We start from the raw sequence: 23,914 nt of genomic DNA on the forward strand, positions 1-23,914 counted from the left end.
AGATTCTGAGTGAGCAGGTGTGGGATGAGGTCAGGGACTTGGTGATTCTGCTGTGAGGTCAGGGTCAGAACCACTGCTGGAAGGTACAGTGTAAATGATTGGTACACCTGGGTGATGTCTTGGCCCTGTCTGCCTTATTTCTTATAAGGGTTTCCATGCAGCCCCCTGGCTGAGGCACTGTAATTCAGCCTCTGCCTGCCAGCCAACAAATACTTATTGATAGTATATATGGCCCTGCTAGACCATGGCCGGCTTTCACTACCTGACCCTTTTAGTTTTGATTCTTCCCAAACCTACTTCACCCTGCCAGCCTTGGCATGTATGGGGAGCACACATGTCTTGGTGCCTGATGCTGAGGTCAGGCACACAGGATCAGGCGTATGGAAGACCAAGTTGGTGGAAACAACATCAACTTGGCATAAGCTCAAGCAATGTCTACAGTGAAGGGCATCTGTACTTTTAGGCCTAACAGAGGGGAAGCAGACAAGATAAAATATTCCAAGAACGTTTACAGGAATGGGTAGGCATGACGGCTTTGTCTGGTGAACTTTCCAGGCCGGTAGGGCAGGGATGGCGAATAGATTTCAACTTAAGAAGACATTCCAACTGGTAGGTAGGGTTGCTTATAGGGCAGTGTTGGAAAGGATTCTGAGGTCAGGTCTGAGTGCAGAGGGACGAAGCACAGTGACTGATTAAGAATGTGAATGGAGGCTGCAGCAGCAGTGTACATGGTCTGCTGACACTGATCTCCAGAGGCTGGGGGAGGGAGAAGCAGGAGGGATGTGTGGAATTTCTAGAACTGGCCAACCAGAAGTAATCACTTCCTTTGTGAAGCAAGTTATTAATGACTGAGGCATCTGTGGCATGATGGATTGGGTTTGGCGTATGGAACCGGGTTTCATTCCCAGTTCTGCTACTGGGAATGGCTATCCCACTTTATTTCCTGATGGCTGAGAGAGAGGGAAGGGAGTTGGTACTGATTAAGTAATAGCTATGTGCCAGTGAACACTAAGTGCTGTATAGACAGCATATTGTTTCATTCATTCCTCCAAGCCTCGCTTTTCTCAGTTACAAAATGGGAATAACATCATCAATGGGCTGTGTGAATTAAATAAGGTTATGGAGTGAAAGTTCACTGTATACTATAAATTGTTCCAGAACTATACAGTATTAGTGCAATGACAACTTGCACTCAAGGCATAATAGTAGTTAGGCACAGGACTCAGCCTCAGACAGTCTGGGGTTCTGATCCCAGCTTCATTACTGAACTAGATTTTTCCCTATACCCCAGTTTCCTCATATGAAAACAGAAATAGTATCATCTGACAATAGTGATATGATTACAGGTGACAGTGCAGGTAAAAGAGTGATCAGCAAAGTGCTTGGCACATAGTAAGCACTTGAGAAGTGATAACTGCTTTAAAAAACTGTAATTCTTCTTTTAGTATTATTTAAGAAGATCAGATCTTTGCCACAGGTTTCATTCATAGACTCCAATAAAGTTTTTCAATCAGAAAAGTCTGGTGGAAGGTCAGTTTAGGTTTAGGTCTTACAGATCAAAGTTTGAGCCTCTCACCTGCTGACTTTCCCAGAAACAAATGGCAGATGGTAAATGTGGAGCGTTGGCCACTACAACCCAATCGGAAGACGAGCAGCTGTGACGGCACTGCAGACAGTTGGGAATTTGGGTCCTCGGCTGTGTGCCTGTACATTCCACTAACTCTGAGTGGACGGGCAGTTTTCTGTGGAATCAGCAGGGCTGCTGGGTAAATGCTGCACACAGACACTTCCCACATAGGAGAACTTACCACAGGGGGCAGGTGAAATCTCTGCTCTGACTGACACAGGATGGACGAGCAGGGGAGACCATCCATCAGTGTCAGGAAAGATCTGAAGCACCTGGCTAGTCAGATGAAATAAAATAAATTATTTACTGATCTCAGAATCCAGCTGCTCACTTGAATGCTCATAAAGGGTGTGCTGTTTGCTGTCCTGCACTTCGCAGTGGATTCTGCTTCGGAAAGAAAGAACTTGTGGATTGCTGTGTGCAGGGTTTGTTTTTCTTGTCGTTATAATGAAAGGGTGTTACCTGCTTAGCAAGGAGGGAGAGAGGGTCTTAAGTTACAGACCTGAACTTATGCACATGGGAAAAGGAAATGAGCTTATTTCTTCACTGCGTTGATACACTACTCATGGGCACAGTCTATCTGATTGTCACGAAATTCCTTAGGACTACTTAAAGAAGTTTCTGCTCATGATGCTAAAGATGAACTTAAATTCACAATAGAAACAAATGTTCTGATAACATCTGTTTTGAAGCTCCTCAGAGCCGTGACTCTCCACCAGAGGGCACCATGTGTACCGCTGGAAGCATCTAGAGGTGACTGGGACCCAGCTTCTAGTCACCTCCCTTCTGAGAACCACTGCTCTAGGGAGAGATATCTGCATCCCTGTCATCATCCATTTCTACCTGACAAGTCACCATTGAGGCTACAAGTGAAATGCTGCCCACAGAGCCATCATCTAATCTGAGTGATCTGGTTCCATACTTTTAAAATGGTGGCAAAATACGTAATACCGACAACGATAACAACACCACTGAGATAAGCTACCACTCAGAACACAGCTGTGGGCCAGACGCACCCAAAGAGTCTTGAAAGGTAAACATTGTAACTTACAGTTTATAAATGACAAACACTAAGTGAAAAAGGAAGGGACTTGTCTAAGGTGACACTGCAGGTAAGTGGTAAAGCTAGGATTTGAACCCAGTCCTGACTGCAGAGTCTGGGCTCTTTCCACGGATCCTTCTGGGGACCTTTTCCTTTAAATGAAAATAAAGGTCAGAATCTGATGAACTAAAGTCTGGCTTTGTGCCTTCGGAAAAAAGTGGGGGAAAGAAGCCCATGATCAAGGTTATCTTTCCAAGACATTGCTTTTCACCTTGGGGACTAAGCAGAGGTGGATTTGCTGACTATGCTCACCTGGGAAAATCCCTGCCTTGTACCCTGGACCTCCATCTGGACTGTAGTCAGGCTACTTAAAACTAGACCCACTCAGGGAAAGCAGACCCTTTGTTACTGAGAAAGTATGGCAGGCAAACACAAACTGATGTCTGAGCAGCATTCTTATTTTAGTAGACTTTTAATTGAAAATATACCAACAGAAAGTGCACAAATCATAGAATATATATAACTTGACTTTTCCACAAAGTCTATACTCGCATGTAATCAGCACCCAGATCATCAAGAAACAGAGCCTAAGCAGCACCCATCCCAGATGCTCCCCTCCTTGACCGCAGGATAACCACCATCATTACTTACACGGTACGTTATTTTTGAATGTTACATACATGGGGTCATACAGTATGTACTTTTTTTTTTCTTTTTTAGATCTGGCTTCTTTTTGAGCAGTCTTATTATTTTTATTTCTATGAGAGATACCAGGAAAAGCATCCCCAGGAGGAAGATGGCGGAAGAAAGTTTACAAATGAGGAAACAGAGGTTCTGAATCATTTGTCTGCGGTGATACAGCTAATAAACGAGCCCAGGTTTGAACCTAGGCTTCTAACTCCTGAGCCTGTCCTCTAAGTGGTCCACTATGTTGCCTTTCCATGAACAGCTCTCCTTTACAGAAAGTTTACCAACTGTGGGCCTTGTGCTAACTGCTTTCCATGGAGAATCTGACTTGTTCCCCACAGCAATCCTAAGAAGCTGGTACTGCTGATATTCTCAGTTAAACAGAATGGAACTGAGGATCAGAAGGATTCAGACATTTGCCTAATACGGCTGGTTAACGATAGAGCCGTCATTTAAACCAGTTGTGATTCTGATGCCCACCTCTCAATTACTAAGCTGTACTATCAGCATTTTTCAAGTTCCCATTAGTCAAGTTGAGAATATTTGAGGAGACTTTTGAAATTTATTTTAAATTAGCCAGACTAATGTCAACATTAGAAAAGGTTTTATTATGAGCACATACAGAGCATTTGTGAAACAAAATTAGGGAGCCTTAGAGTTAGAGTTCAAACTTCTCTCCTTTATGCATGAAGCACACAGGGCCCCAGGAAGGGGCAGTGTGGCAGAGGTCAGAGGCAGAGCCAGGGTACAGGTCAGCTCCCTGACTAACAAGCTCGGCATCTGTCCCTGCTCCCGCTCCGCCACCATTCTTTGTTAGGGCGCAGATGCATTCAAGCTGGCCAGACCAGGAGTCTGCTCCTGACACCACCACCTAGCTGCTGTGGGACCCTGGGCATGAGACTTCACCTCTCTGCACCTCCCTTCCTGCTCTGTCAGCTGGGGACAGTACTATCACCCACCTCTCAGGGAGGTAAGCAGTGCATGTGAAGCACTCAGCACACTGCCTAATACATAGAGGGTATCTATTTGTAAATGACAGCCATGTGGTGGTGGTGGTGGTGGTGGTGGTGATGATGATGACGACGACAGTGAGGTATTCATGTTATGCTGACTACTAGGACACTTTTCTACTCCTGTTAGGTTGAAGTCAAAACAGAAATTTAGCACTTAATTGGAACAAATTAACCCCAAATATTAGTTGAAAGTTAGTTCCGGATTATCTGGTGAGGATCCAAATATACCTTCTGAGATCATTAAAAAGCTTCCTGAACACAGGCATGAATGAATAAGCAGCGACTGCACCAAGTGAGGAAAGGCCGGCGGCTCTGCCACCCTGCAGTTCTAAGGGCAGCGTGGAAGGGAACGGCACAACAAAAAGGATTACGGAACTCCAGAGAAGTCAATCAGTTTGAAAAGAGTCTCACATTAGTTCTATTTCTAATCTTCTGCTTCATAAAAAAGAAGACAAGACAGAGCCCTCAGGTGGGAAAAAGGATGTACTTAAAATTTCATTGTTTAAACATTTTCTCTGAAAACAAATTACCGCTAGTCATTCAGGTCACGTAAAAGGCGTCCATTGTTTCCTCCCCTATTTCTACATTGACCACTGACATAAAGGGTTCAGTTCATCATTTCTTCGTGCACTTACCTAACTGAACATCGGTTGTGAATCGTAGTCTGTGGATCATGCTGACTTTGAAAGACTTGTAATGGTGGCTGCTAAGCATATCCTGCACTGTAGCTATGTCAATTTGCGAATCCTCCTCAAAAACCCCGTCTGCCCTTGAACCTGGGGAGGAAAAAGCAGTTTAGCACATAAAGATACATGAGGCTTGGCAAATGGTGTCTGCTTAAAATGCTTTGGGATAAATTAAAATAATATGGGCTATTTAATTTGGAGAAGAAAAGGCTGAGCGATGACTTAATAATGCCATTCCAGTAAACAGAGAATGGGAACACATTCATCATCCAACAATTACTTCCACAAACACTGCCTATTCCACGGCAGGCCCTTGGCTGGGCAGTAGGGATACAGAAGGATAGAAATGTTCCTGCTTGCCAGAAGCTCTCGGTCTCCCCAAGAGTAAGTCAAAATCACAAAAGCGGGTGGTCACACTTCTCATTTCTTTTTCTAATAATAATTTTCCTCATCAGAAAAGTAATCCATGCTCCTTGAAGAATCCCTCTCCTTCCCAAGATTCTCAAACTGTCTATCAGCTTCCTCTCCTGCACCCCAGTCTCCACTGGTTCAGGCACAAGCCTGCTCGTGCTCGGATGGCTGTCACCATCTCCTCACTGGCCTTCTAGCCACCAGGCTCTCTCTGCAATCCAGCCACCACAGGACTTTTTGATTCATCTTTCTAAAGCGTTGGTCATTTAGTCACTCATCAAATGTTTAGTGAGAGCTCTGTGCATGGTAAGTACTCTGATATATGATACTGCGGACAATAAGAGGACGGGTGCTCAAGCATCTTGCCCAGTTTCCCACAGCCCCCTGAATGCAGCACACTTTCTTCAGCCACGCAGTCAAGGCTGTCCATAATCTGGCTGAAACATAATTTTTCAATTTCACTTGTCACTTCTCACACATAACTTCTCTCAGCTCCTCCCAAACTCCTCAGACAGCACACAGGTCCCAGTTTTCCTGGGCCTTTACTCATGTGGTACCCTTGGCCTGGAACGCCTCTTCCATCCTTACCCTGGACGTGTCAAACCCCACTCAAGCTAGCTCAAACTCCACCTCCTCCTGAATTCCAGCAGTTGCTTTACACTGGACTCTGGAGCCAGGCAGACCTGGGCTCAATCCTAGCTCCGTCTCTAACTGGCTGTGTGATCTTGGGGAAGTGACCTTACCTCTCTGAACCCTGGTTTTTGCCATCCACAGAATATCAAAAATCATTTAAAGACTCTAACACATAACACACTTAATAAACAGCAGTTGTGATGTTTTTATTCTATTGCCATGTGAATCACATTGTTGACTGGTTGCACTGTCCTAATTTGGAAGCTTTGAGAAGGTTAGTAAAGTTTCTTACTCATCTCTATATCTTCTCCTATAAGCAGTATAGGCAACTGGCATGCTCACACTGAATTTTGCTAAATATATAAGTAATAGTAACAATAGCTGATGTGTGAGTGCTTCCTACACATCAGGCATGGCCCTAAGCACTTTACGCATGAATGTAAGCCTGAGGACAACCCGGCAGGCCCTATAATTTTCTGTTATGCAGATGAGGAATCCCAGGTTTTGGGAGGCTAAGTCACATGTCCAAGGTCACACTAAGCTATATTTCGGTCCCCAGAGTTTGAAACGTGGTCTTCTAAACGTGCAGCTGCTGGTGCCACTCACCAGTGGGAGGGGAGCACGTGCCTGGCAGAGGCTAACCAGAGCAGGGTTCCCTAAGCCTTGTGCTGAGCACCCAGAAACAGTTCCACAGGGAAACCCAGAAAGAACCCCTTGGGACAGAGTTGGAGGAGTAGGAAACTCTAGATTTGGGTATAAAACTGGAAAATTCTGTTACATAACTGGTAGCCTGACAACTACACGCTTTCCTTCCCACAGTTAACTCACATTCACATTTAAATCATGTATTAGGACTCTGCATTCTGTTTTCAAACTCTTCAATTAATTTCAGCTTGGAACATTCTAGCACCTAGAATAGCGCTTTCCCCTCAATAAGGACAAAGCCTCATCCTTAATGTGCCATTCACTGAATGCCTGTGACACAGTCCCATCTTAGAGTGTTTGCACATGTTGTCCTCTCTGCCCAGGTCATCCTGCTCCCCATTTCACTCCTTCCTGGCATGCTCCCTCTTCCTCCTGGAGAGCTCAGCTCGAGTGTCACTCCAGGGAAACATTCCTCGACACCAGGTCCCCAGGTCACTGCACCCGGTGTTTTCCTTCAGAATACCTACCACAGATAGCAATTATCTGTCCCTACCATTAGACTGCAAACCCCAAGAGGGCAGGCATGGTGACTGCTCTACTCACCACTGTAGCCTAGACCCTGGTAGTGCCACCACACACAGGATAAAGCAAGAGCTCAGCGACAATGTACTGGATGGCCACTAGGTGCCACATCCATAAGAAGGTGAGGAGCAGAGAGGCTGAGTGACTTCACATCACAGACTAGGATGGAGCTGCACTCAACGTCTGCAAGGGCCAATGGGTAATCTTGTTTCCTTTCTTTGGACCGCCTATGATTTTGGATAGAGGTGTTGTCATGACCACCACTGTGTCCTGGGGTAATGTCCACATTCCAAACCAAAAGGCTGGTAGAATTTACAATGTCAAATAATAAATTCAATTTTTCTAATGTGCATTTTACTGAAACAGAGCTGCCAAGATATGTTTATTTCTATTCTAGAACCCTTTATATACAAGAGAATTGTGGAGAATTTTGGTGAAATATTAAAACGCTTTCATGTTTTAAAAATCAGCAAAGCCATCTTTTCTGAGAAAATGCCATTATTAGATACAACTTAACTCAAGAACTTCTGTTTATTTACTAATTAGTATTTTCTAAATATTGCAGGTATTTGATTTGGAAAGAGGTAACAGCTCATTATGCTAAAATGCCAATTACTAAAAAGAAAAAAACCCCACACTTAAGAGTTACATTTTATGATGTTGGATTAAAACCAATTTAAAAATTACTATAACGTGACATATAATTTTTTACTGAGCAATTTCAATGCCAGTTGCTAATAAAGCATCTTAGCTGTAAATGATAATTCAGATGCTTTTAGATAAAGTGGTGCATAAATATGGCTGGAAATTGATTTAGCTTCTTACAGAAGCTACTGAAGAATGACATATTTTGTTTAATACACCAGCTAATGTAGTCCTAAAAGCTGAAACAAGTGCCAGTTTTCACTCCTAAATTTGCTGTGGGAGATTAATGAAAACTTTATATTTTGCTGAAATGTTAATAATGGGCAGATGAGATGATAGGATTTTAGTAGAGGTCTTAAAGCTATGGAATAACCAGCAAGGCTTGTCAATTTCCTTATATTAATTTTGTTCAAGTCTTATATAGCTGGAGCTGGCTCAACACACTAATGCTTCTTGCATTGACCTTCTACTCTCTGACAGTGTAAATTCATATCCCATTTGAGGATTTAAGTCCCCCCGATGTTTGAGTGAGTTCTGACCCGTGCCCCAGCTGACAAGGGGCATGTTTGCTTTTATGATGAGAAAGGCTTCCTGGGGAAGCAGAGAAGGAAGGAATGGTGTTGCACTCGCCTCCAGTACCTGCTGCTCACCCCAAAGCAGGTTATCTGCTGAATGGGAACACCTTCTGGTCTCGGAGTTCTGTGCCATTTCTCAAAGGAAGCTCAGGAGGGCCGCTGCTTGGAGATGGCATGTCTGTGTGTACAGATCAGTCAGCCATGCAACCCTCTCCCCATGCTAGCAGTATGCTAGCCTGTGGAGGGACAATGGTGAGGATAAGGCAGGGTCCCTGATCTTCAGGCGCTTACAAATTCACTACAGAACACAAAAAAACCAGCACAAGGCAAGGAGAAGGCCCAATAAATGGTGCATGCAACAGACGCTTTATCTAAAGACAAACATCTGAAGCGGAGCGTTACACCAAAAGCACTTTTTTTGGACCAGAAAAGTTCTACAACTTTCCGTGCACATCTTTACTGCTTGTACCCTTCTGGAAAGGGGTGACCCAACCACCCAGGAAAGATGCTTGGCACTGCACCATTTGCATATTAAAATTATTAGTCTTTTATCAGCTTCACATTAAAAACCCCACTTCTGTTAAGAGAAGACATTTTTATCTACGCAAAGTAAAAAGTAGAGAGAACCAGAATGTCCTAAAAATAAACATATTCAAAAAACCTCCCTGAACTGTTAATTTAATTGAAATATAACTCTTTGGTATTTTGTTAAATTAGCAATTAAAAAGGTCACAAGCAATTAAATGAAACAAAAGACACACTGTGTTCATCTACATTAATGCTGAACTGGGTCTCCTCGTGAATGACAAGATAAATTGTAATGGTGCCTTCAAAGACTTCACAATGTATTTTGTCAAAGTCAAGAGTGTTAATGTCTCTATGTGCCATGGATTACCATAATGTATCGTGTCAAAACGCTCGAGCTGCAATAACTCAAAGATGTATTGTGATAGATCAAATTTTGGGGTGGGGCCTAAAAGTGACTTGAGCACCAGCACTCAAATGGACTGACAACAGGCTCTGGAAGAATGACAGACTGTACATTCGCAACGTGGAAAGGTCTGAGGGACAAGCAGAAAATCCAAGAGAGGAAGGAGTTTGACTGCCTTGAGTAAGGAAATCAGGAAGGAGGACACAAGGAATGGTACCTGTCTTAAAGGCAAAACCAGGCCAGGGCAGGAGGGGGCAAGGGGAAGTAGAGAGGCGGTGAAGAAAGGGGCAGGCAGTGTCAAGGGCCTGCAGCAAAGAAAGAAAGAGGTGCTGAGAGAAAGTCAAGGGCTGGGAAGTGGCCTTGGGCTTAACAGCATTGGAAAGAACCCGGAACACAGAGTTCAGAGATGTAGATTCAAATCCTAACTCTGACACCAAGAGTCAAGAGTGCGAAAAACCTTGCCCAAGATTCCACTGTTGGCAAGAGGCAGAGCTGGGACAGATCCACTGGACTCTGGAGTCCATGTTCCTTCTCCAGGCCTTCTCCCTCTCCTCCCCCACACCACATTCCTACAAGCAGCAGCAAGGACAGAGACTGTGCAACTGTAAACTCTAAATCAGTGGCTCTCAAAGCGCAGTCTAGGACCCACCGGAGGGGGGATCCCCAAGAACCCTTTAGGGGTCCATCATCCCAATACTATTGTCATAACAATAATAATAACAACAGTAAGATGTTATCTGCCTTTTTGACGCCTATCATCTTCAAGCGCACAAGGCAATAACAAGCTCAGTGATGTGGTGCTGATTCTACATTGCAACTAAGCTTTAAGAAGCTATCACTGAAGTTTTGGTATATAGTAGTGAAAATTAATATCCACTATCATCTGAAAAGGCTTTGAAACACTCCTCCCTTTTCCAACAACATATCTGTGTTAGGCCAAATTTTCATCATATACTTCAACCCAAACAATGCATTGCAACAGACTAAATGCAGAAGTAGATATGAAAATCGAGGGGTTTTCTATAAAGCTAGACAATACAGAAATTTGCAAAAATATAAAACAGTGCCCATTAGTTCAGGTGACTAGTCAATAATTTATCTTCTTGATGAAACAAAAATAACTGCTCTTCAGAGAAAGAAAAGAGGAAAAAAATAAAACAGCGCTACTCTTCTCATTAAATTTTTAAAAGAAAAAATATTTTTCATAAAAAATTATGTTAACATGTAATGGATTTATTATTGCTTTTTTAATGAATTCATAAATATTTAAAAATTCCTCAGTTTTTATTCCTAATAAATCATATAACCCAATAAACAAAAGTTCTTTGGGGTCCTCAATAATTTTTATGGGTGTAAAGAAGTCCTAAGACCATAAAGTTAGAGAAGTACTGCTTTTATTGGTTCTCATGCCATGTTTTCATTGTTCCTGGATGACCGTTTGGACAATCATCATGCGACATCAAAGTGCAGTCACAGCTGTGTATTCGTTACCTACCTGATAACAAATAGAAAACTTGTACACACATTATAAGAGTAACAGGTTTGCTGTTAGGTGATCAGATCAAGGCTAATTATAACTAATATTGTTTTATAGTTTAATAAAAAGTGTTTTCATATACGTTATCTCATTGGAACTGAGGGAGACGCTTAGAGGTACATACATGACTTCCTTTCAGACAAATGGGCACTAATCATTAAATTAAAGCTCAGATGAACTCATACTGTCAGATGTCTTGTGTTCACAGATACAAACTACGTGGGACTTTAAATTTCATTTTGAGGTTCAATGAAGCTTAGAACAAGTCTAAAAGCTCTAATCTGGTTATAAGTTAAAGCAACTTCAATCTTCCCTCCCTCTAAAAATCTAAGCCCACTCTAGAACTCAACCGGAAGATCGATGGCCTTTGTTACATCCTCACCTTCAAACTCTCTGCAGCATGACACTGCCGACTGCTCTTCCCAAGTTCACAAACAGTCACTCAGCACCAACCATAGGCCAGGGCCTGGGCTAGTGCTTCAGGAACACAGGAGGATGGCAGGCTTCCCAGACGATGGGAAGGGGACAGGCAAGCCAGAGAGGGAACAGTATGGGAAAAACATGAAGTCCACAAAGTGTGAGCACAAACGTAGCGAACAGCAAGTGTCTGCACTTGGCTGGAGTAAAGTGTGTGTGAAGGGGAGTAATGGAAAATAAAATGGTGAGGGGTGGAGGGGAAGAGGGGGTGAAAGCCCTCCTCAGAGGTAGAGGTGGTATCCATCTCAGGACCCGGCACACAGCAAAATACTGCTGTGCAGACAAGAGACCGACTGAAGAGCGAATAAACCATCTTCTGCCCCACTCTAGCTCAAAGGCTTCTTGCTACTCCCCACATAGAACAATCCTTGCTCCAGCTAAACTGGAGGTTGCTCACGTTATACCATCTGGCCAGAATGTCCTTTCCACTCTTTAAAACTTCTACACTTCAAGGTCTAGTCTAGAATCTTCCCCGATCCCTCTCCTGAAATCCTGCAGCCCTGAAGCCTCTTATGATAAGTCTCTTATGTGATAAGCATTTTACCCTCCTTCTGGACAGTGAACTCCTTTGAGGGCAGGAACATTCCATCCTACTAAGCACATAGCAGATGTTCAACAAATGCTCTTGGTGGCATGAATGAAGTTTGATGCAACACACGTCAACCATAACAGTACCCGAGTTTGTACACCATCCCTCGCATTTAGCTCGGTTAATAGACACTAACACACCGTTCCTAGTTTCCATCAGACACCCCACCAGACTGGGACCCTGCCTCAACAACAACTACAACAGCAGTCAACATTCACTTAGTGTTTACTATATGCCAGACACTATGCTCAGCAGTTCAAATACATTCTCTCATTTAATTTTCTCTATGCCCTTTTAAGTTGGACATTATTATCCTCTTTTCACAAAAGAGAAAAATGAAGCTCAGAACGTCATCCTGCTCCTATAGCCCTACAACTAGTATAAGCTGGAGCTAGGAACTGAACCCAGGTCTGTCTAATTCCAAATAGGTGTCCTTACCCACCGCATAACCCCTTGGGTAAAAATGTTCCTTAGGGGGCCAGCCCCGTGGCTGAGTGGTTAAGTTTGCGTGCTCTGCTTTGGTGGGCCAGGGTTTCACTGGTTTAGATCCTGGGGGCAGACATGGCACTGCTCATCAGACCACGCTGAGGTGGCATCCTGCATGCCACAACTAGAAGGACCCACAACTAAAATATACAACTATGTACTGGGGGGACTTGGGGAGAAAAAGCAGAAAAAAAAAATGTTCCTTGGATGGGCTGGGAATGTATAAATCCAGGGGCCATAACAGTATCTAAGGAGAACACAATCATGCCTGGCCTTGCCAGAACAAAGAATGAGGGATAAAACACAACTCTCTCTACTCCTGTAAGACTCAAAGCTGGATGCATAGTGAGTCATGGAGAAAAACTCTCCCTTAGCTTTCTACATCCATCACATTTTTTTTCCAAAGGCCTTTTAAGTCCCCAAAGCCTCATAAGCCCCAAACTTCTCTTCTATTAAACACTTCCCTTCGACTACTAGTCATTTTTGCTGGTCTCTAAAAAGTAATCAATAGGTGATATACTATAACACATACACACGCACACAGGCCCCTCTGCAGTAATCTCCTCAAAGCCATCAGGATCACACAGTAGGATGTATCCTTTACTGACTCTGCCATGCTACCACCAGGGCAGGGATCCTCGCTGTCAGGGCCTAATTGATTAAACTCTTGGAGTCAGAGCCGTTCCAAGGGGAGATTTCAGACCCTCAATAAATCAGGGTAATCTTGTTTTACAAGGTGATCAGAAAGAAATGGTTTCAGGTTTGTAGAATTTCTAAAAAGAGCAGATCATGGAAGGGGAGCCTTCTGACTCTGCATTCTAGACCCTGCCTATCCCTCAGTCTCATCTTTCAGCACTCTCTCCCTTCTCATTTCACTCCTCTCCTTTTCTTCATTCATTCCTAAATATGCCAAACCCCTTCTCAAGGCCTTTAGATGGGCAGTCCACTGGCCTGCAACATTCTTCTCTTACTCATTATCTAACTCCTTTTTATTCTTCCTCAAGGAAGTTTTCTCCTCCTCCTCTCACCAGCTCCAGTCCCCTGCTATACACTCTTTTCTAACCTTTGCAGCACTTATCACAACCATGGCTCCATGACATGGGGGCTCCTCTCCACCACCCCAGCAGTGGCCGGCCCAGAGGAGGATGCCATCAACGTCTGGGGGATAAACGAACAAATATGTGCCCAGAGTGGAGCCAAACACCCTTCAGAGGATGAAGCATGACCATCTGAGGGTCTGGACCCTTGGTTCATTACAGGTTTGCTGGGAAGTGAGGTTGATGACAGAATTCCCATCACTTCCTCTTCCTCCAAAGTCTCTTTGCTGTTTAAAACACAGGAAAAGTAATAGGGTCTTTTAACGAGCCTGGGCATTTTTGACAATTTACATGACAAAATATCTAAGAACTGTAATGTCTGATCAACACTGAGGTGTCTCTCTCCCTGACTCAAGTCAGAGACTGAGGGCACACATGCTGGCAGAACCCCACCTCCCATCAAGGGAGTAGCTGCAGAAATGTCACCTGATGCATTAACAAAGCATTAGTCAGGGGCTGCGGGCGGATTCTGGGGCCAGGAGCCTACCAGAGGGATGCAAATCCCTGTGCCCTCACTTAGAGCCCATACAGGGTTTGTGGCTCGTCAAACATGTTTCCTTACTGCTCTAATGTACCAGTGTATCGCTTAATGAAAGTTCTTAATTGTAATTCAATTAATTACACACACAGAGTCCCCAATTACATTTTCCAATAAGACATTGGCTGTGGTACAGGTCTAAATGCACTTAACCAATTTTAATATATTAAGACCAATTTCCCTTGAATACTAATTACTACCTAATGATAAAATGAAAAGGGGGGAACTTTCAAGAAAGGGGGAGAGTGAAAAATGCAATTCATGTGGACTTTCTCAGCCCACACAGTGCAATTCAGACACTCATTATGAAGAAGTAGGTGTGGGCAGGGCACAAGTTTGTTTCTATGCAGGTCAGCACCGCTTTTTGCCCTACGTATCACCTACCCTTGGTGCTGGCCACTGCGCACAGAGGCCTGTGGGAAGTCTGAGAGGCTAGAGGAAAGACAGGAATACCACGGAGGGAAAAGGCCACCATACACAAGTGGAGACCGGCTGTGGTGTCTGGGCACAGGCACACGCTCCGTGCGTCAGTCACACTGACAAACACTGGGAATGGCCAGCACTCGCACTGCGCACTGTGCTTTGTTAGTGCTTTTAAACATCCACAATTTCATTCAATCCTCATAACAGCCTTACAGGGCAGGGACTGACATCACAGTAGATAGATGGGGAAATCACACTCCAGAGAAGGACTTGCCCAAGGTCACAGAGCGGCTCCAAACATCTTGCCTTTCCCCCCGCAACACACTGCCAGCCAGACCACATGAACCAGACAGCGAGAGGCGGAGGCACACAGGTATTCTTACATGGGGATAACGTTTCTGTTTCATTTACATTCTGTTAGCATGCAGTAAGCATGCAGCTATTATCCAACATCTACTTGAAAAAACTCTCACCCATATAGAAAATTCCCTACAGTGAACACTTTCCCCCGACAAAGTAACTGGCTTTCAGCAGTAACTTAACCTAAAATATGTACCACCAAGACCACAAGTCATTTCCATTTGTAAATAAAGTTTATGTGTAGGATCACATTTTCTTTTGCATCTCAAGACTGCTGTTGGGGTATAAGAGGAGAAGCTTAAAGTCACGTGATAAAAATTGGAGAGATTAATTTGTAACTGAAGGAGGCAAAGCCTCCAGAAGCCAAATGGAACCACCAGGGAGCCTCCAGGGCTGGCAGAGAACACTCGAGAGAGGAGGCATCAGCCTGCTGTGAATAAGCACCGTGACGAGGAGCTGGAAGCACAGCAGAGAGAGCAAAGTCATCCAGCCTCCGGCTGCTTCTGCACCCCCCTCCTTTCTTATTTAATAGTTTTGGTGGTGGCGGTGCAGGGGGAAGCCCAAGTACCACCACAAAGAAAGCCCTATACATGAAGATGCTCACATAAAGCCCACAATCTCTTTACAGCCATCACGTCCTTGCCCCTTGCAGCCCTAGTGAGAAGCCTAGTGATGCCAGGGACTTGGGAGGCTCACTCCATCCAGGGGAATGAAGCACACCTGGCCACAGGCACCGGGATCCAGAGGGAACTCAGAGTTGGTCCCTGCTCTGGGGGCAGGGGCATGGTGTGGTGGTCGTGGTCCAGTGTGGGAGTAGGCAAATCCACCCAGTGGAATCAGTGATCAGAGAGGCGTAAGGAGAGGGGCTCCACGTGAGCCCAGGGAGCAGCAGCCAGGTAGTCTGGGGAGGCTTCTAGGAGGAGTTGCCACCTCTCTGGGGTCTTCACGTGAAACTAAAGGAGGTGAAAGAGGGCTCCCAAAGACTGAGACCCAAAGATACTGTCCCCTGTCACAGTCCACCTATCTGGGTGACTGCTCACCTTCTTCAGTATAGCCTTAAATTAAGGAAATTCAGAATTTCAGTAAGGTACTGAAATAAATGAAGGTCTCCTTGAGACATAAAGGAGATCAAAGGAGGTTGAATCGATGTTTAAAGAACTGAAGCCTCTACGTAGAGCAACTTCCAATAAGGAAATAAAATAATTAGACTCAGCTCTTTCACTAAACTTAACAGACAGAAGACACAGTTTTCCAGGCCCCCTGATTATTATACACGTGACCATGAGCAAAATACCCCTCCGGGCCTCAGTTTCTCCTTCTATAAAATGAAGAGGATGACCACACTGGCCTAAAAGGTTGTTATAATGACAGCACTTGTATCTAATTCAATCCTCCAAAAAATCTTGTCAAATAGATTCAACCACCTCCATTTACACAGGAAACTTTGCTCACAGAGGTGACATGACCTGTCCAACATCAGAGACAGCAAGCCTCGCTCAACATCTGCCTGATTCTAAAGACTGTGCTTTAAGCACCATGCTGAACTACTGTAAGGACAGACTAGTGAGTGACAAAAAAGGAAAGACACAGTGTCTGACACTTCACTGGTACTCCATAAAATCAGTTTAATTTTGGGCCTATTTTAGCCCTGACAATGGGAAATTCCTGAGTTTCCCTCTTCAAGCTGTGGAAAGAATAAGTTGGTTCATACCACATCTTTCTTCAAAGGACCTGGATGAGCTACTCACATATGATCAGTGGGTAAGAGAAAAGGTCACTGGCAACATCTGGCAGAAAAGGCAATTGAGGCTCAGTTTGGGAGGATTTATATAGATTCTTGGACAAGAATGGAAGTCTTCTAACGTTACATCCTCTCCATAATGTACTCGTGCTTCTTTCTGGTCTGATTCCAGCTTCTAGCAGACAGTTGGCTGAAGGCTGGAGTAGATTGTCAGACAAGAATCCAAACTGGAAAGCTCAAGGACTTTGGCTTGCCATTTTCTTATTTAGGCCAAGATCCAAGCACAAATGTTAGCTCTCAGTCCCTAGGCAGAAACTCTTGTCGTATCAGCTTCATTTAAAAGCTTCTCTCTCATAGCGCATAAAGACAATTGTCATCATCATTCTTAAAAGTGAAAATTTAGGTTGGTTTAACAACTATCTCAGGGCAGGCTTTGGAACCAGCCAACCTAGAACTCTGTTCCTATCATTTACTGGCCAACTAACTTTGGGTAAATCACAACCTCTCTCCACAATTAGAATAATATCTTGCAGAGTGGTTGTGAAAATTACGAGAGAGCAGTTGCAAAATGTCTGGCACATGCCTTACAATAGAAAGCCTGAATAAATAATTTAAAAAACATCTTTTAATGTGATTGATATAAAAAGTTATACCCTGTCCCTCCTTGGAAGCAAACGGACAGGCTTATATCCACCCTATGGCAGTATTCTCAGTCAAATGGTTTTACTTATAAGCTACATATCCCTTCTGGGACACCAAAGCACATTTGCTGGAAAGAACCCTGCTTCTAAGTTCTCTGGTCCTATGACACAGACTTACAGACTTGCTCTGCCTCTGCTCTCTTTTCCCTCTCCTTTCTGCATCACCCCCTCTCCCATTACACACCTCCTTGAGGGCCCTGACAGTGAGATGATTCCAGACCTCACACCCGTGCCCCATCTGATCGATCAGCCCTAGAATGCTGCTTTTTCATTATTTATTAATTACAGTTAACACTTATTTCAGTGTTTATTATGTGCCAAGCACTGCTATAAGAGCTTTATGATTATTAAAACTCATTGAATCCACCTATCAACCTTATAAGCACAGATAAACTACCCAAGAGAGGTTAAGTAAATTGTCCAAGGTCACACAGCCACTAAGTGGCAGGGCCAGAATGTGAACTGAGGCTGTCTGGCTTGGCAGCGTCCTGTCTTACACTGCATAAGAAATGCTCACAGTCTACTTCACTTCCAAAATGGCTTTAAGGATAGCAAGCCTGCTCTGATCAAACACACTAACAGAAGGGAAAAAACTCTATTTTTGAAAGATTTTTCTTTGTCTCAGTCCAACTTAATAGGTAGCTACCGATGAACAAATTCAGTTCTTGATTGGAATTTCTATTTAAGAATTTTTTAAAGCCTTTTTTATAAAAAGAGTTATTTTTATAATTTACTTCCATTTTACAAAAGACTAGTTATAACAGTCCCTTGATTCCAAACCATTGACTGCCTTGCGCCATTTGTAAATGCTGGTAAAGGCTTCTTTCACTAACTCAGTGATTCTGACTCTGAGGGCAAGCACTGGAAGCATCTTGCAAATCTTTTAAGATGGGGATGCTGAGGCTCATCGATGTCACACAACTTAACTAAGATTCTGCTCGTGCCTAGAAGTGGAATGAGAGCAAAAGTCCAGATTTCAAAGCTTTATCCACCAAACCTCACAGCTTCTCTTTCCTAATGTAAGACAGTCGGACCTTATCTTTCTGGAAAAAACCCAAAACCTAATTTGAAATCACAGTATACTGTGGAATTCTATGCAGCAGTAAAAAAGAAAAAGGTGAATTTATATGTGGAATAATATGTGGATTAATGTGGAATACTCTCTATGATATAGTGTTAAAATTATAAAAGAAAAATGTAGAACACTGATGATAGTCTGCTATCATTCGTTTTTAAAAAGGGGGGAATACAAATGCGTGTGTATATATATGAGTGTATATATACGTATATGTGTGGGTATATTCACATACTATACTGAAAATGCGTGCATACGAACAGATGATACCTGGAAAGATGCCGAGGAAACAGAGAACAGCTGTTGTCTCTGGGAATTATGGGAGAGGAGAGGCTAAGTTTTCAGTCTAAACGCTTTGTTACCTGAACATTTTTTAACATGCGTGTTACATATCCAAAATATTTACCAAGACCCTAATAAATAACATTTTATCTTATTTGTATAATAAGTCAATATTTTGAAACAGAACCCACTACAGAGTTCCTACCTGCAGGACATGACCTATAGTGGGTGATGAGTGAATATCTGCTGAATTAACAAAGGGCAACCTGGTATGGGTCAGGGACACCCCCACAGATGTGACAATCTAGTACAGGAGATAGACATCAAACAATCATTGAGAAAAAGAAATTATTATAAACAGAAACATACACGATGAAGAAAAAGTAGTATGCTCTATGATGGAATATAACGGGTGACCCCAGGGAAGGATGGATCAGTTTAGGCAATGGGGGCCAGGGAGAGCACAGGTGGCCTCTTTTTAGACATGACATTTAAACTAAGAAGGATGAAAGAGTTAACTAGAGTGGGGGAAAGAGTGTTCCATGCAGAAGAAACAGCCTGTGTGAAAGCCCTGAAGCAGGAATGCCCACAGAATCAGCTGTCAGAAGCGCAGCCTTCACATGCCACTTGCCCCTTAAGTCAACTCGAGTATAGAGGAGGGGAATGGCAAAAATTCACAACTTGGAAACTCTAGGCAGAGAATGCAAGAAATTAACTGCAGTTTTAAGGAGGCTTTCAATATAGCCCTAGGAACCACTCCATCGCCTCCTGCTCAGAGCATGCAAATGGCCAGAATTTTCTAAAACTTGATGTCTGAATAGTGACACTGACAGGGTCATCTGCTTTATTCCAAGATAGCCTTTGTCTCAGAAAAGGCCTCATATTTCTAAGCTGTTTCCAGGGCTGCTCCTAACTTAGGAAGATACCGTTTAACACAAAAATATGAATCACTGAGTGCTAAACAGGATGCAGACTCTTGACCAAAAAGCATGAAATCAATCATTTCACTTTGGGATACACTTTTGGCACGAAGGCTGCCTTGGAAAACAAAGTCACTTCGAATCTGCCTAGGGAAGCCAGACCAGTGAGTGTTCCCAAACACAGGACTCTAAGCATGTTTGCAATGGACAAAGCAGGCACGGAGCGAGGCGGCCAACGTACTGTTCTCGCGGACCAGGCAGAACTCCCAGGCGCTCTGGCTCTCCAAAGTGCTCTCCAGGTCCACGGCGACATTGGGCTCGCTCTGCTTCTCCAGGCGGTACTGAGGGCCTGGAAGATCAGAGGGGCGGGAGGAGGGGAGCAAGTCTGAAATAGTGAATTTAACACGGAACAAACACCACATACTGGCGAAAAGCTGAGAAAGCATTAGGAAAATGCTGGACTCTGTCTTGAGGGTTTAGCTATCCAAGATGGAAGAGTTTGGGGTTTTCTTCCACAAGGTTTCACACACTTGTCTTTTCTATTATCAGGTCAATTTTCACTCAGTTCTTCCCAAAACAAGGTGAGAGGTAGATGGCTTTTGAGTCAGACTGACCTGGAGTCACAACCTGGCTACATGGTTTCTCAGACGTGAGCAGGTGACCTACCTTCTCTGAACTTGTTTCCTAATACGTAACGCGGGAATACTTATACCTTGAAGGATTATTGTGAAGATTAGAGATGATATAGGAAAAATACTTATTTTGGAATGTACCTGTCTCCTAGGAGGCACTCCTACAAAAGTACTTCTTATTAATAATCACTATATAGTAATGAATAATCAGTTATAAGTGGGAATAAGGTGTGTTTAGAACTCAAATATGATGACAGCCCAAAAAGCTAAAAACATTTTTTAAAAAGCAAATGGCGTTAAAACAATAAATCTCAGGTTTCTGGGTTAGAGTGATAGAAGGACAGTGGCTGCTGATTCATGTTTTTTTTGAAAGATTTATGAAAACACAGGAGACACTGGTTCAATAATACCAAAAATCAGAAATATTAGCTACCCTGCATCACACGGGGGTTCTGGAAGATCTTAATAAAACACTGGGGCATTTTACACATTTATTCATGTATTTCTTTGTCAAGCCAAATGACAATCCTGTTCTCAGATAACATCTAATGGGTCCAATGACCAGATTCAAAAGACTGCTCCTGTTGTTAACGGTTATTGAAAAGATTAAGAGCTGCAAGAAACCGTCTTATTATTTTGACTATGAAAGGCGTGTTTGGTCCGACAGAGGAGATGTGTAAGAGATCTAAGGAAAGCGTCAGAGGCCTTTCAGGGTGCCCAGGTGGAACAGGTATTGTTAGATACGTTCCTCAGCTGTTGTCAATTGTTGATTATTCATAGCCTTCGCTTTCTCAGTCTGAGGTATTTCAGTCATCTCAAGTCATTCTCCCCCACCATGTTCCATGTTCACCTGTAGCATTGAAGAGTTTCACGGTATGTTTGATCTTTTCTCTAATTGGTATTTCATTGGTATTTCTGCCAGTATTCAAAGTTCTTACATGCATTCAGTCCTTTCAACATTACTTACAGCTTTTAAACCTTCACTAAGTAAACAACGCTCAAAACACACAACTCTTTAAGCAAATACATGCTCAGAGGTCTACATAATTCTTATAAAAACTCAAATACATTGTGTTCAGGTCAAGAAGGTATTGTATTTCACCGTTATACTTAGTTCAATTTTAATTTAAAAAATATTAAGCAAATAAAGGTATGGAAACATAGGTAATTCTTAGTCTCCACTACTTGTCACCTGTCAGTGCCAACATTTGTCAATTACCAGGCATCTGCTGCTGGTCACTGGATGCTTTCACATTCACGGGTGGAAGTAACCACAGAAAAATCAAGCTCAGCCAAACCTTAAGAAAACTTAGCTGGTGAGTGATTCCCATGCACCCTCTGCTTTCCTCCCTCCCTACTAACACACACCTCTTCAGCCCATTCGAGAGAAAGGAGTCACCCCTGAACCTGGAGAGCTGCTTTCTAACACACCAGCCTGTTCAACAATCTCCCACGGCCCCACCCCCAGCATCTCTCAGCAACACAGTGCACAGGCACTGACATCCACTTCTACGAATTTACAGTGGAATCTGGGTACACAGTTTAGCTATCATAATTCATTTTTTTATGCTAGCCAAAATTTAGGAACAATCTAGATCTAACAACGGGGGGACTGGTTAAACAAAATATTGTGAAATATCATGAGGATACTAAAAGTGATGTTGCAAAAATATTTAATTTCATAAAACATGTTTATGCTATTTTATGAAAACACAAAATTATAACAACATGTGCAAGGTGATTATAATTAGGAAAAATATATGTAAAGTCATAGGGGAAAAAAGACTGGAAGGTTATTTCTAAAATGTGAATAATGGTTGTACTGGATAGTGGGATAATGAGTGTTTTTATTTTTCCTTAGTGTTTTTCTTTATTTTTCCAATTTCCTATAATAAATAAAGCCTACTTCTATAATTTAAAGAACATCATATATACTTAAAAGTCCTCCAATTTCTTACTATGCCATTTTTCTGATGCTACTGTAATTACCACACACTATGGCATCTCCAATGGGTCTTTCATATGCAATAATTTAAAAACCAGACATTATCTGCTTATGTAGATCAATATTTTCATCTTCAGTAACCCTGCACCCTGGCGTGCTTTTACTCTGACTCTGAGTGCAGCGTACGGGGTTTTGGGCTTCTCAAGCTGTCTCCTACCCGACAGCGGGATTCTGAGGAAGCCACCCCTCCCTGATCACTAGCAGCCAGGGCCTGGCCGCATCAGGGTGTATTTCAGGCTGGACTCCTTTGCACGTTTTCCCCTTTGGTCTCTGTAGCTGACTGGGAAACCAGGGGAGGCAGGGAGTACTAAGAAGGGTCCCTTCTCCCTAACAGAAGTCCCTGCACCACTCTCAAAGACACAACTGCCATCATTCAACATTTACTTTCTTGGGTCTTGGGTCTTGCAGATTACTTCTTTGAAAATAGTTTCTTTCATCAAAGCAGCTTTAGGACTTTCTCTTTGAAGCCTAGTATGCAGATGACTCTCATTTACCACACGACCATTAAATGCCAAGCACACTACGTACATTACCTTACTGAATCCTCACAGCAACTCTGAGAGGCAGATATTATTATTCCCATTTGACAGACTGGGACCCTGAAGGTTGGCAGGGCGAAGCAACTTGCCCAAAATCACAAAAATAGGAAGTAGGAAGGGGGAAATGAAACCCAAGGGTCTTCAGCTCAAAAGTCTGTGTGTTTTAAACCTTTCTTCCTCTTGCAAACTATAAATTACTGGCCAATTATAAAGGGGCCATAGTTTATACCATAAGTATAGATTTTTGTAGATTTGTGGATTCATTTGGGTTCTGAATTACTTAACTTACAGGTTCTATAAATTCAAAACGAAAACGATCTGAAATAATTTATTTTAATGAAATCTACACATACTAAATATCCTATGCTATGGCTGTGTCCTGGGTCTTTACGAAGACAGGATCACCTTATCTTTTCATCCATGCAGAAAGACTCTCTCCCCATCTTTCCTTAAGAATATTTCTATGTATGCCCAGTTTTGTCAGTAACTGAAATTCTGAGCATCATCTTCTGCCCTGGGTACTCCCTACTCTTCCATAAAAGCTAAAGAACAACTTGGAAACCCACTTCTGAACTTAGCAAAGGGCTTCCTCGGGGAAGGTAGGGTGGTTAAGCTGTAGATGAGACTGGAGATCTAAATCCAAATGGAAAACTGCCTCTTACAAATCTCAGTTCTCGTGTGATAAGATATCTCACAGAGAAAGACTGTTTGACATGTCTTCCTCTGAAAAAGTCAGACTGATAACTTTAGGTCATACTGTGTAATGAGAGGCAGGCTATATATGAGAAGCAGTATAGTCTGGTGATAGAGGGCATGGATTTGGGGCCAGAATGCCTTGGTCAAGTCCTGGCTGAGTATCTTAGTTGTATGACTTCGGGCCAACTTAACCTCTCTCAGTTTCTTCATCTATGAAATGGGGATCATAACAGCACCTACTTTATAGGCCTGTCTAAGAATCCAGTAAGTTAGCAGTTGTAAGGCAGTGAGAACAGTGGCTGATACATGAATAGCATTAAGTGTCAGCTATCATCCTCC

The 23,914-nt window shown here is 43.0% G+C and overlaps 1 protein-coding gene across 32 annotated transcripts in view; it reads right to left on the reverse strand.

Annotated features, from left to right (window-relative positions):
• Nucleotides 1-23,914, reverse strand: part of MAPKAP1 (MAPK associated protein 1) — a 225,525-nt gene that overhangs the window by 35,526 nt on the left and 166,085 nt on the right. For 21 of the 32 annotated variants that reach the window (XR_011432654.1, XR_011432661.1, XR_011432655.1 and 18 more), the window contains 2 exons: nt 19,945-20,052; nt 5,005-5,145 (listed from right to left, as the gene is read on the reverse strand). Coding sequence is in view for 26 of the 32 variants with exons in the window: in XM_023628876.2 (XP_023484644.1) it covers nt 5,005-5,145; nt 19,945-20,052 (249 nt within the window). In the remaining 6 variants the exon portion in view is untranslated. The remainder of the gene's footprint in view (nt 1-5,004; nt 5,146-19,944; nt 20,053-23,914) is intronic. The other 11 variants (XR_011432658.1, XR_011432659.1, XR_011432660.1 and 8 more) reach the window with 1 other exon arrangement.

This window comes from Equus caballus, chromosome 25 (assembly GCF_041296265.1).
Source record: "Equus caballus isolate H_3958 breed thoroughbred chromosome 25, TB-T2T, whole genome shotgun sequence".
NCBI classification, from domain to species: domain Eukaryota; kingdom Metazoa; phylum Chordata; class Mammalia; order Perissodactyla; family Equidae; genus Equus; species Equus caballus.